At 43.4% G+C, this 13,393-nt stretch overlaps 1 protein-coding gene across 1 annotated transcript; it reads left to right on the top strand.

Annotated features, from left to right (window-relative positions):
• Positions 1 to 549: 549 nt before the first annotated feature.
• SGS3 (XS domain-containing protein / XS zinc finger domain-containing protein-like protein) lies at positions 550 to 8,913 on the top strand. Its single transcript, XM_048673115.2, has 6 exons — positions 550 to 705; positions 3,479 to 4,311; positions 5,478 to 5,772; positions 6,794 to 7,038; positions 7,280 to 7,437; positions 8,423 to 8,913. The coding sequence occupies exons 1-6, from the start codon at positions 654 to 656 to the stop codon at positions 8,646 to 8,648; spliced, it is 1,809 nt and encodes a 602-aa protein (XP_048529072.1). The 5' UTR covers positions 550 to 653; the 3' UTR covers positions 8,649 to 8,913.
• Positions 8,914 to 13,393: the final 4,480 nt, after the last annotated feature.

Genomic DNA, 13,393 nt, shown 5'->3' on the forward strand with positions numbered 1-13,393 from the left:
AATGAAAGTTTTTATTAATAACCTAGACATATGAAATCCAAGGCGGTAGCATTAGATAGGCAGATGTGGACGTGACAAGGTGTGTGCATGGTTGCATGCACACGACATAACATCACATCTTCATCAACTACCACGTTAACTAGCCGACTCCCGCACCAATGCACTTCTGTCTTGGGCGCCATCAGACAGGAGCCCACCTCATTTGCCCCACTACCATCGCTGGGTGGCATCATCCAGAGGCTGGTATCTCACACTGGTGAATATTCTGATAAACATGATAATTTTATCTCCTGTTGTAACGCACGGACATATGTTCTAATAGATTTTAACGTGTCCATTCGAAAGGGGTTTCCATGAAGTTGAGTAGTTGACTTGTTGCCCCAACGACCACGGCAACTGAATCTTGGGGCCCATATCCCGTCCCCACTGGTAAGTGTCAGGGTACGTCCGGGAAACGCGAAACGGGCTAGGGAAACGAGCTTTTCTTGTGCGGGCGCGGTGCGGTCACCTCTCGCTCTGAGGGTACCGGCCCACTCACCTGCCTAGTTTTTATAGCGCCCACCCTCCCTCCGGGGTCTCACAGTTCATTTAGAGTCACCTCCCCCCTAAAACCCACATCGCGGGCGGAGCAGAGGACGACGCAAACCCTCGCGATGTCCGGCGATCGACGCGGCGGCGGGCCTCCAGGCAACGGCGAAAACCCCGGTGAGCGCCCCCCTCTCTTATCCCCCTCTCTTACCGCGGTTCGGAGATGGTCACATTCCTGTAATGGGGGTGGAGGGTTTACCCCTACGTCAGTTGCGGGCCTATCGTCCTATGTGTCGGTGCTTCAGGATCCGCGCGGTGCGGTGCGGGGGGGGGGGGGGGGGGGGATTCGTTGGGTGGGGCGAATCGATTGTTGCATCTGGTTAATGACTGAGGAGGAGGGATTAATGCTGCTCTGCGAACTTGGTTGTTTGGTTTGGGGATGTAGGTCGCTTCGTTTGTTAATTCTATATTCTACCTGCCTGGAGTTTTTTTCCCCTTAATTTAAATATTTTTTATTAGGTTTGGGTTCGTTTTGACGGGGTTCCCGTTAGTTCCGTGAGCTTCATATGTGAAGCGGATCTTTCCGTGTATACAAAATCATGGACGGATTATTCACTGGGATTTTTTGGCGATACCAATTTTTGTGTGCTTTTCTGTTTGATTTGGTGGTGATTTGTGTTAGTTATACGTTTCATCTGCTCATCTAATATCTGCTTTGGATATCTTCTGTAACTTGCTTTGTTCACCTGCTTATATTACTGGTTGGTATGTAAGAATGTTCTTTTTAAGTATTTGACACGGTTAATATTATTTTATCCAACACTGGTGTTAGAACAGTAAAGTTGAGAGGCCGTCCAGTGTTTTTAGTTGCAATGTTTGTCTATTCTTTCTTCTTTCATTGAATTTTGATTCAATTTGGTTGAACTCCTTGGAATAATTTGGTTTAATGCTGATGTTAGAAAGATCAGGGTGTTCCGAACATTGTGTTCATTTAAGCGGGTTCGACTTTGTGGTTTTTGCATTTTGAATGGCTGTGTACTCCCTGTGTATGAGACTCCTGCAACTAATGCTATTGTAACCAGCGACTAGCCAGGATTGGAGCAAACGCCCCGCCAAGGATTACGAGCTTCTAATTATCCTCGGAGGTTTTTTGTGTGAAATCATAAAAAAACTACGGCTCAATTGTACGGTCATTGTAGAATTTGAACTCCCAAAACATGACTAAGTACAAAAAATAGTAAGAGGATACGGGAAATAGTATCAGATCAATAGTTTGGTTGATCAGAACCTCCCAAGATGACGTCCACAATATAAGAAGTGCCAATGCCTTTATGAAATCAATAACATAATTTCAAAAGTGACGGCACAAATATCAAGTGAAATAGAAATCAATGACAGAATTTCTAAATAGGATTGGAGTCCAGGACGGGGGAGTTGAGTGAGCCAGCAGCTCGACCCTTGGCCCTCGGCTGCACAGCAGCCAGCAGAGGCAGGGTGCAATGACGTGACACATACGGGTGGATGCCTGCAGTGGAGAAGATTCAGGGTAGCACGGCGGCGGGGCGCGCAACAGAGGTAGCCACTGGGGGCCAAGTTCGACGATGGTGAGGCGGTGCACGTGTCATGACGTAGGAGTGGGAAAAAGTTCGAGCGAGTGAGCTGCCAGAGTTTGGGAATCGGGACCAAATTGATGTATTCACTGCCTTGCTCATGTCTGGGCTTTGCTGAGAGCAAGATATTGGGCCCTTGGTGGGCTTACTACTCTGCTGGACCCTACATATAGGTTCAGGCCATGGCCCTGGATGCCTCTGGCCCAGCTCCGTCCCTAATTGTAACCCCCTTGAGACCATTTTGTTTCTATTGATTGATTGCATTTCAGGTGAATGTCATAAAAATAATGGGCGCTGTTCTGGATGGTTAAACTTGAAAGATTTGTAAAGTCGGAACTGGTTCTAAATCTGTATCCAATAGGCTTGTTCTTGGTTTTGCATGGTTTGTGCACACAGCTAATCTGTTCAGTGTAGATGCGGAGGATATGCTAGTAATGCACTGTGGTGCTTCTCAATGTACTCCCTCCGTTTCCAAATAATTGAAGTTCTAGGATTTTCCTAAGTCAAACTTTTTTAAAGTTTGACCAAGTTTATAGAAAAATCCGCAAAGACCGACAATATCAAGTGAATACATTGAGAAACACCACACCACATTGCCTGGTATCAAATCTCCATTGAATGAAAATTTCAAGTTAGAAAATTGGACAATACATAACAACATTTCGTAGATATTGCGGTATATGCTTTTGTTTGTTTTTAGGCTCAGCACCACTATATGCTCTTATACATACTGTGAACTGTTTGGTTGCCTGTCTATGTTTTCTTTAATATTATTGTGCTCCATCCTGTACCATGCTCATGCATTACCAGTTACTGCTTGGTGTAGCTTCATAACCTAAGTATACCAAAATGGGTCAAACGATTTGTCTAACTTGCCTTGTGACAAATGTGTCTTTGATACGTGAGACCCAGCCAAGAAAAGGCTTTGGTAGGCCTGGCCTAAACCATGGTTGGGAACCGGACACTAGTTTAATTTTGTAAAGCTCGCCAAGCTAAACTTTGGCTTCCTGCCAAATACTACCTTAAGAGCTTATATATTTGCCTGTAATCTGCCACTACATGTATCACTCAACAATTCTAACCATGTTTGGATTTTGGTTGACATATTTGCTACTGCTAAAAATCTTGTTGCTCTGCAATTGCTAGTCTACTGAATGTTTACATATTTTCTGCTTGTAAGTCTGCAACTTAATTCCTGTACCTCCTTCCCATCTTAAGACTTTGATTAACAATTCATTAGCCTTATTCTGTTCTGCAGTTTTTTCTATTGTTGTCATCATGCATGTAAATATGTTTATATCACTCTTATCTAATCATACATAATCCTGTCTTGCATCCAGGGGGTGGCTGGGAGACTATTGAGAAGAAGAAGAAACTAGGGCAAACATCTGGGAGGGGACAATGGGCACCATGGGGTTCATCCTCAAATGCTCCACCTACTACAGCACGTCAAGCTTGGAATGGCAATGGATCTTCACGTTCTTCAGGAAACAATTGGGCTCAACCTTCTGATCGTAGGTCTGCTGCCAGAGGTAATCCCAGGGCATCATCACAAACAAAGTCTACAGAGCCAGAATTGCAAGCACCAAACCCAGTTGTGACTCCACCCCTGGCAAATGGTTGGCAGTGGGCATCCAGGCCTCGCCCATCTGGTCCTGAAAGCAGCAAGGATGATGTTGCTTCATCTGGTTTAGACCCTGAGGCGAATAATCCTGAAGTTGAGGATTCATCAGATGATGATAATGATGATGATATGAGCGATGACTATGATTCTGATGCATCTGAGAAAAGTTTTGAGACACGAAAAATGAATAAGTGGTTCAAGAGTTTTTTTGAAGTCATCAATACCTTAAGTGTCGATCAGATACATGAGCACACTAGGCAATGGCATTGTCCGGCATGCAAAAATGGACCAGGAGCAATTGACTGGTTCAAAGGGCTGCAATCTTTGGTGACACATGCTAGAACAAAGGGTTCTAAGAGGGTTAAGCTCCACAGGGAATTGGCTGCATTGCTTGAAGAGGAGATGTCTCGCAGGGGATCTTCTGTGGTACCATCTGGTGAGCAATTTGGGAAATGGAAAGGATTGCGAGAAAGCACTGACCGGGAGATAGTATGGCCACCAATGGTCATCGTGATGAACACCCTACTTGAAAAAGATGAAGATGATAAGGTGATGTTCACCTATCTTTAGCTCTGCCAAGAGCTTTACACATAACATGTGTTATATTTATTTAGCATTGTATCTTCAAGTATGTTGTCTACTGGCATTTGATGTTGTTTACATAATATTGCTATGGTGGTAGGTTGCAATGTTTCCCCCCTTCTAGATGATGTTTAATGTGGAGTGTGGCTTGTACACCTGGATTTCTAGTTACCCTAAATAGTAATCACAACTTTACTCATGGAAAATGCATTCGAGCACCTGGGTGCCACACACCCCTATATGAAAATAGCATTAAAAAAATATCAGGAAATTTCTAAAAATTCTGAAATTTTGGGATATGAAACGTGAGTGCCCATTGTACACCTGTGTTCATTTTCGTGGGGAATGGGTGCCCATGGTATCCGCGGCGTAGGAATTACGGCCCGACATACGCACATTCAGTTTTTTTCCTACACATACGATTTTTTTGTCTTTTTTACTGACATTACCACAGGCACCCATTCCCCACGAAACTGAACACGTGTGTACAACGGGCACCCAGGTTTCATATCCCAAAATTTAAGATTTTTTTGAAATTTCTAATATATTTTTTGATGTTATATTCATATAGGGGTGTGTGGCACCCGAGAGCCACAAATCCTCATCCCTTTACTCATGTGCTATTTCTTTTGTAATGTATAAACTTATGGCATATCTAATATTAGCAAAAGTAAAGAACAAAACTGCTATATTTTCATGCTTATTTCTTTTCTTCTCTCTTTACAGCATTTTGATTCATATATGTTAATCTGTCTCGGAAGGATTAAAATACACAATATTCGTTTAACACGAGGTCAATCTGTTATAATTATTCTTTATTGTTATTTGCTTGCACTCATGCTTGAATGTAATACAAATTAAAAGAAAACAAGTATATAATCTGTTGACTAGGTGTAGTTGGTGATCAGTTGAATGTTCACGAATGTATTCCATTGCATTTCTAATTGCAACAACAACAACAACAACGAAGCCTTTAGTCCCAAACAAGTTGGGGTAGGCACATAAGATCTCGCAACCAACTCATAGTTCTGGCACATGGATTTCTGAAATGCATATGTTTAAAATAATTATTCAAGATTTCTACGATGATGTTTTATTGCATTCTGATTTCACTCTTCATTGATGCTCACTAGTGGTTAGGCATGGGCAACCAAGAACTTCTTGAGTATTTCAGTGATTATGCTGCGACCAAAGCACGCCATGCATATGGTCCAGGTGGGCACCGTGGCATGAGTGTGCTAATATTTGAAAGCTCTGCTGTGGGCTATATGGAGGCAGAACGTCTTCATAAGCATTTTATTGATCAAAGAACAGACAGGGACACTTGGCAGAATCGCAGGGTTCCTTTCTTACCTGGTGGGAAGAGACAATTATACGGTTTCCTAGCCAGAAAGGAAGACATGGAGACTTTCAATAGACACTGCCAAGGTATAATATTTAACTTGTGGTCATACGTTTTAATGCATGGGACTGTGCAATTGCTTGTTCATATGGTAAATACCTGGCTGTAATGAACTTCTCTTCCTAAATTCGGTGCCACCAATGATGATTGGTGTTAATGCGACATGATGTACATGTGAAGCTGTGTATCTCTGTTCTTCCCTCGTATTGACATGTTAACATGGTCAATACTAACTGCGATCATGTTTATATACAAGCCTCATGAGAACAAAGTGTACTTGGAGCATAGTATCACATGCCTGTTTAGTTTTCTGATGCTATTTTGATTATAATTTCCGATCATTGCCACCACTTGTTTGTGCAGGAACCTTTTGGTGAGTAGGATCTTTTGCCTATTTAACACAAAATACGTTTTACTGGTCCTACTGGTTAGTGATGTGGTTTTAGTTCGTGCCCTCATGTGCTTTGGTTTATTAGTGCTTTATTGCTATCTTATGGTACGATATCATGTGATTGTTCTGAAAGCATTATCTTTTTATTATATTAAATTAAAAATGAATTCTGTTCCATACTACTATATTAAATTAAACCAAAAAGTGAAATTCAAACATATTTTTGTTTGACCAGAATTATAGAATAAAATATCAACATCCGCAATAGAAAATAAAGAAAATATGAAAATACTTTTCATGGTGAATCTAACGATACAAAATTGATGTTATAGATATTAATGCTTTTTTCTAGAAACTTGGTCAAATATGTTCAAGTTTGACTTTTGAAGAACTAATACACCTTGTATTTTGGAACTGAGGGAGTAAATGTAAATATATGTAACACCAAATTTGTATCATTAGATCCATCCTTGATAAGTATTTTAATATTTCCTTTATTTTGTATTGAGGATGTTGATATTTTATTCTAGAATCCTGGTCAAACATACATATGTTTGACTTTCACGGAAATTTATGCACCTTATATTCTGGAACTGAGGGAGTATATTTGCCTACTGTGCTAAGTTTAAACATAAATGCTTTATCATAATTTTCAGGGAAAAGCCGCCTGAAATACGAGATGAGATCTCATAATGAGATGGTAGTGGCCCAGATGAAGCAAATGAGCGAAGATAATCAACAACTCAATTATCTGAAGAACAAGGTGGTTAAGACAGAGCAGCGCTCTAAAGTTGTAGAAGAAACCCTGGGTGTTATTACGCAGAAACTTCGAGAGACTATGGAAGAGAATATATTCGTCAGGAGTAAAGCTAAAGAGAAGCACTCTGAGTATGAGGAAGAGGTAATGATTGCTTAAAGGTTACACTAGTGCCTGTGAACATACATCTAAACATCAAAGGGATATCTTATTTCAAATACTATTACATGCCAATGACTTAGATAGTCATGCTCAACATTCAATAGGATTTGTTGTAATGTCCGTTTTCTGCAAATACAGAACCTTTCCCATTATTTCCTGTGTTGTCTTTTTCCTTGTTTTGAGTTCATCTCATATGTTGATCTTGTGTTTCTATACTATGCAGATGAAATCCCAGGAAAAATTCTTCCATGATCAGATAGAGAACATTCACAAGGCCACAGAAGACAAGGAAAGCGAGTTTGAGAGATTGCTGCAGGAGGAGCGTGCAAAGGCTAGACAGTGTGATGTGGATTCTGGGACTACTGAAAATCGCAGGCTAAGGTATGTGTGATGGTTTTGTGTCGGTCCGCCACATGAAACATGATTGAATATACAGAATGTCCAGTCCATATAATTTAGGGGAAGTTCTCAGGTGAGGTGCTTTAGCAGACCCTATATACATCTCCTCCTAAAATTTGTTTTTTTTTTCTATTTCTCTTTAAACTAGGATACAAATGGTGGAGAGGCAGCCGGGCGTGGAGGCGGCCTGAAATTTCAGCGGTTGCCTCCCGCCATTTTTAGGGGAAGGTTTATGGGGGGAGACTTGTATGAGATCTCACATTAGGTGAGACCGTGAGATCAACCCCCAAAACTCATATTTAGATATTTAAAAAAAAAATCTGAAATTATGTAACAACTTTGATGTGGGGTGTGTCTAAAACTCTGAAAAAAATCAGCTCAAAACTCGATGTATATTTAGAGATAATTTTTTTCCTCAAAAGTGAATAGTGGCAGCTTTGGGTGAATAGTATTTTGACACTATTCACATCCGATTTTGTCTTTTTTGTTTCTATTAATGTAAGTTGAATTAGGAGCTGAAACTTTTGAGGTTTTACATCAAACATTGATGTGTCTACAATTTTTTTTGAGAATGTTGAACATGTAAATTTTTTTTTAGAAAAAATCGATCTCATTGATCTCACCTAATGTGAGATCTCACACAAGGTTTACGGGAAGGCTTTCTTTTCCCCTAGATGATGTAAACCAGTTTTATGGTACCTGCTGGAGCAGTTTATTTTTGGCCCAACTCCCCCTAAACCAATTTCTCATATGGGAAAGGAGACTTGTTGGAGATGCTCTAATGTTGCAATTGTGTATTGTAGTGATGGACGTTGTCAATATTGTTGTTTAGTTTGTCAAAAATATTGTTTTTGTTTCCTTCAGTTTTTTATCATGTCATGTCTTGTCCTCTTCAACTTTATCATGTCTTTGTCAAAAATATATAGTAAAAACACCATCAATTTAAACCTGTGTTATGCTTGTGCAGGAAGGAACAGGTACAGCGGTTCATAGAGTGCCAGGTTAAGGACGTGCAGGAGTTTGAGGCTGAAAGGGACGAAATGATAAAAGCGCACGAGGAGAAGAAGGTGCAGCTGAAGAAAGAGTACATGGCAAAGGAGGTGGAGCTCGAGAAGGAGTTTGATGCTGCTCTCACCGGTTTGATGGAGAAACATAGGCCAGGCACCTTCCAGGCCTCCAGCTCCAGCCCGTGAAGATTCACAGCTATCTGAGATTTGCCTTCTGCATAACGACATCTAAAGATGCAAGACCATATGTGGTGCATGATTAGGAATCCTGAACTTGATTGAACCTGTATGGGTGGTTATATGGCCATGATTAGGAAACCTGAACTTGTCTGAGTGTCAAGTGTCAGTAGCATGTTTTACACCACTATCTAATGACTGCCTGGGGAGCAAGCGTCGAATCCCTTCTTGAACATGTTAACTGTAATGTCATCTTGTTGTGCTTTATGTTGAACTTCGGTCTGGCGGGCGGCATTGATTGAGTGAAAATATAGACAAGTAATTTGGGATGGAGTTAATATTTGTCAAAGATATGATGAGAATTAGGCAACCTACACACTGTGGATACGTTTGATCGTGCATACCTTAGACAAACTGCCTATCTCTAAGAGATCTCAAACGCCCGGGCTGATCAGCACCAATGGTGTGTCTGTCATGTTGGACTTACCTTAGACAAACTGCCTATCTTTAAGAGATCTCAAATGCCCGGGCTGATCAGCACCAATGATTTTTCTTGTCATGTTGGATTGATGATGGAGTCCCACACCGAATTGTCTTCGGTGGGGGTGTGAACGCGGCGTGACACCGCTTTGGCTCGCCGCATGAGGCCAAATTCAGCTATTAAAGTCGGCCAGCGTCCCCCAATCCTAGCCACATCCACCTCCCCCCTCTTCGTGCCGCCAGCCCGAGCCTATCCACCTCTCTCCCGTTGCTCTGCCACTCTTCCCACGCTGTCCGGTTTCGCTATGGATCGGCGAAAGAAGACTTATGCTATGCTCACGCCGAAGCGCCTGTTCTAGATTGGGCAGGAGATCCTGGTGAAGCACGCCACCCGCATCGCTGCCGGCCCGCCCTCGGACTTGCCGAAGTCGGAGGAGAGGCGGAGGAGCAACAACCGGCGTCGATGGAGGTGGTGGATCCGTAGGACGACGAGGCGGAGGCGCTGGCTTCGGGCTTCAACATGGAGGACGCGTAGGCGGAGTTCGCGGTCATCCAAGCGGCCAAGATGGTGGAGCAGCAGGACATCCTGGAGTCTATCCAGGATGAGGGTTATGTGGAGGCCAACCGATAGTTCATCTCGCAGGAACGGGCAGCGACCAATGCGCTTTTCAACGAACTCGACGCAGAGATGGAGGTAGAGGCAGATGAGGAGCAGTCGGAGGAGCCGCACGAGCCGGAGTTGCGCCTGCCGCCCATGTACCCGGAGCCAGGCACGGAGATAGTGAACATCTTCGACGGGAATTAGGGTAGTATAGATTTCTACGTAGTATTTCCTCGTTTGCATGCTTGGTTTTAAGCATGAAGTATCCGGATGCAGAGTAGTAAATTTGAGGCATGACCGGTCACTGCCTGTGGACGCGCCCGGGCGTGTTCGTGGGCGTTTGTGGGGCCGGATTTGAAGTATGGTCGTAGATGCTCTAAGGAGTGCGCTAGGTACTGGATGACATCTCTGCCACTGTTTGTTGGTGCCGTTGGATGGAAGAGATGACACTTCAATGAAAGCAAAACTGCAACAAGACATATCAGCCCCCATCCGCCCCTTGACAAAGGTCCACTGATTCCCGTGGACATGTGGCCAAAGCTTTCCGACAAGGATTTTATTGGCCCACAACCTTAAGTGATGCGGAAGAGCTAGTCCAGACATGTGATGCATGCCAATTCCACTCCAAAGAGATCCATCAACCAGCACAGGCTCTTTAGACGATTCTACTTTCATGGCCGTTCGCGGTATGGGGGCTGGACATCCTCGGGCCTTTTCCCCGTGCTACCGGGGGCTTCGAGTACTTGTTCGTGGCTATCGACAAGTTCACGAAGTGGCCTGAGGTAGAGCCTGTCAGGAAAGTCACTGCTTAGTCTGCAATCAAGTTTTTCAGGGGGCTGTCTGCCGTTTCGATGTGCCTAACCGCATCATTACCGACAACGACACCCAGTTCATGAGTGATGCTTTCACAACAGACTGTGAGCAACTCGGTACCCAGATTTGCTATGCGTCTATTACTCACCCGGGAAGCAATGGACAAGCGAAAAGGGTCAATGCTGAAGTGTTGCGTGGTCTCCGTACCCAGACTTTTGACAGTCTGAAAAATGCGGTAGACGCTGGGCTGATGAAGTCCCGTCTGTTCTTTGGTCACTCAAAATGACACCAAATCGAGCGACGGGAGAAACCCCCTTCGCTCTTGTCCATGGAGCTGAAGCGGTACTCCCCACGACACTCGTGTACGGATATCCTCGAGTTAGAGCTTATGATGAAGACGATCAAGAGCGAAGAAGACATGAATATGTCAGTTTACTCGAGGAGAACTGATCCAGGGCAGTTGTACGCGCATAACGTTATCAATAGGGGTTGCGTCGCTATCAGAGCCGCAACATCCGTTCCCGTGGATTCGAGGAAGGTGACCTTGTGCTTTGCCAGATTTAGTCTGGGAAAGTGCAAAGCAAGTTGACACCAAAGTGGGAAGGTCGTTTTAGGGTGGTGCAAGTTACTAGACTGGGGGCTACCAGGCTAGAAACCGAAGATGGAAATCCTGTGAAAAATTCATGGAACATTGAAAACCTGCAGAAGTACCATCTTCACAAGTTCTACCCTTAGGACCCTAGTGGGATCCGTACGTGCTAGCAACTATCATCGCTGCTGGATCTACTCCAGCCAGCAACAACTGATGTCTAAAGCAAATAAATAAGTCCAAACATCTTGCAACGTCATGTAAATTACCATGGCAAGTTGTAGTCATAGTTATGATCTACATCTAGTAGTTACACTCGTGACATGCATCATGCTACATAATGCATACTTTATGCTCACAACTAAGGAACATGTTGTGGATGCAAAACACAATCAAAGTTATTCTGCCTTTCTGATAAGGATCCAAGGTAGCAAAATTCTCCTTCACGGACGGATGAAGGGGCTACACGGCAGGCCACGGCCAACCTCTACGTCCAATCAGAGCAAGAACCAAACAAGCAGAGATAAGTGAAGCATCTCAGTCTTTAGTATTTGGTTTGTTTTTCGATATTTCCCTGTGTGTTCTGCCCGTTCATGAAGAACCATCTTTAGAATGTCCAATCATAACAGGCGAATGCATCATTTGGATAACCAACGACGCTCATACAAGTTGTGATATTTCTAACTATGTGCGCGTATTAGGGAACAACACTTCCTATAGCCATGGTTTAGGCAGAGTTCTAATGCGCTATAGTCGGGATGCTGTATGACCAAACGCAATCTGATCGAAAGCATGATGGGCACGCAGATGAAAATATCGATTAAAGTTAACGGGGATATCTTAGAAAATTAATATTTATAATTAAGGGTTTTCTATATTTGTGCCCCTAGTTGCTTAATTGTGCTCAGTTTTACCCAAGGAGTCTAAATTTCCTCACTTTTTCCCTCCCCCATTTGCCCCACTCTCACAAAAGTGCAAATAGAGCCTTGCCGTCGCGTCAATGTAGTTGATCGTTACCTCCTCAGTTACTGACACGTGGGGCTAGAGAGACATGTGGGCCATGTATGACATGTGGGCCTTGCCGCTTCTCTTTCCCGTGCACCGTACCGCGGTGGTGGGCATGCACGTGTTGATGGAAAACGTCCAAAAACGTCCCATTGTATAAGAGGAGGGGAACCACCACCGGACGCATCTTCCCCACCATTTCCCCCCAAATCGCCTCCCTCACCACAACAATACCCTCACAGATGAGAACATCAATACCATTGTTGCACCCACAACCCCTACTGCTATACATACTGGACCAATTACGAGAGCTCATGCACGCCAATTGAATTACTAGGTATTTCCGTTTCTTGGTAACAATTCTAATGTTCATAAGAATATGATGTTGCCTAAATTGGATACATTTGTGTTGATTACTAATAAAGGGCCTAACACGGACAAGAGGGATGAACACTGGAGCAGAATCAATCATGGAGATGAAGGCGCGCACGAAGGGAACCAGAACGACATTTCTAGTGCAGATTTCAGCATTTTGAAGCCTCCTTGATGACAAACAAGGACATGGACGAAATATACAAAATGTCCTTTCATGAATTTCGTCCATAACTTAATATAGGTGCTGCGCCACCTTATTTCTGGGCCAGACCCATGTAATTCTGAAATAGTACTTATAGGCTATTTTTTAGAGTCCGTACTGTAGGAGAAATGACTCTGGAGGTGTTTTAGTCACACCTTGCCAAGGGGGACGAAATCCCCTCTCTTTCCCCCTACAAATACATCCCTTAAGGCACTGTTCAGACTTTGGGTTTTGTTTAGATTAAAGTTCGCCATAGTTGCAACTCGCGTACTTCGTTTGTGTTCAACGACTAGACCAAGACGCCATAGAACCCCGCCTTCATTAATAAAGCTTCCCTCTTATATTCGCAATATCTAGATTGAATTTCTCTTTCTTGCTTGTTCTTCGTTTGCGTGCAGGAAACTGACCCTCGTGGTCAGTTTGATCATGCTTCGGTGTGGTCAGTAACCTCTCTTAGTTGGTTTAGTGATTGCTTAGGCGCAACATCCTCACACGTTCGTACTCGGATCGTCAAAGTCCACTCCACCAAAAACGATACCCACCATCTCATCGAATGGCAGGACACCTTTGCCTCTATCAAGTGGTTCCATACAATGGTATTGACGAGGACATCAATACCATTGTTACACCCACAACCCCTGCTACTATACATACTGGACCAATTACTAGAGCTCGCACACGCGAATTGA

The sequence above is a fragment of the Triticum urartu genome, chromosome 5A, assembly GCF_056163025.1.
Source record: "Triticum urartu cultivar PI428250 chromosome 5A, HENAU_Tu73, whole genome shotgun sequence".
In the NCBI taxonomy this organism is placed as follows: Eukaryota; Viridiplantae; Streptophyta; class Magnoliopsida; order Poales; family Poaceae; genus Triticum; species Triticum urartu.

What these genes read in the sequence shown, in the direction of transcription:
- SGS3 (XM_048673115.2), top strand. Translation starts at nt 654, where the DNA reads ATGTCCGGCGATCGACGCGGCGGCGGGCCTCCAGGCAACGGCGAAAAC. An exon ending in AAAAAGATGAAGATGATAAG is followed by an intron (nt 4,312 to 5,477) that starts GTGATGTTCACC and finishes GATGCTCACTAG; the next exon opens with TGGTTAGGCATGGGCAACCA. An exon ending in TTTCAATAGACACTGCCAAG is followed by an intron (nt 5,773 to 6,793) that starts GTATAATATTTA and finishes CATAATTTTCAG; the next exon opens with GGAAAAGCCGCCTGAAATAC.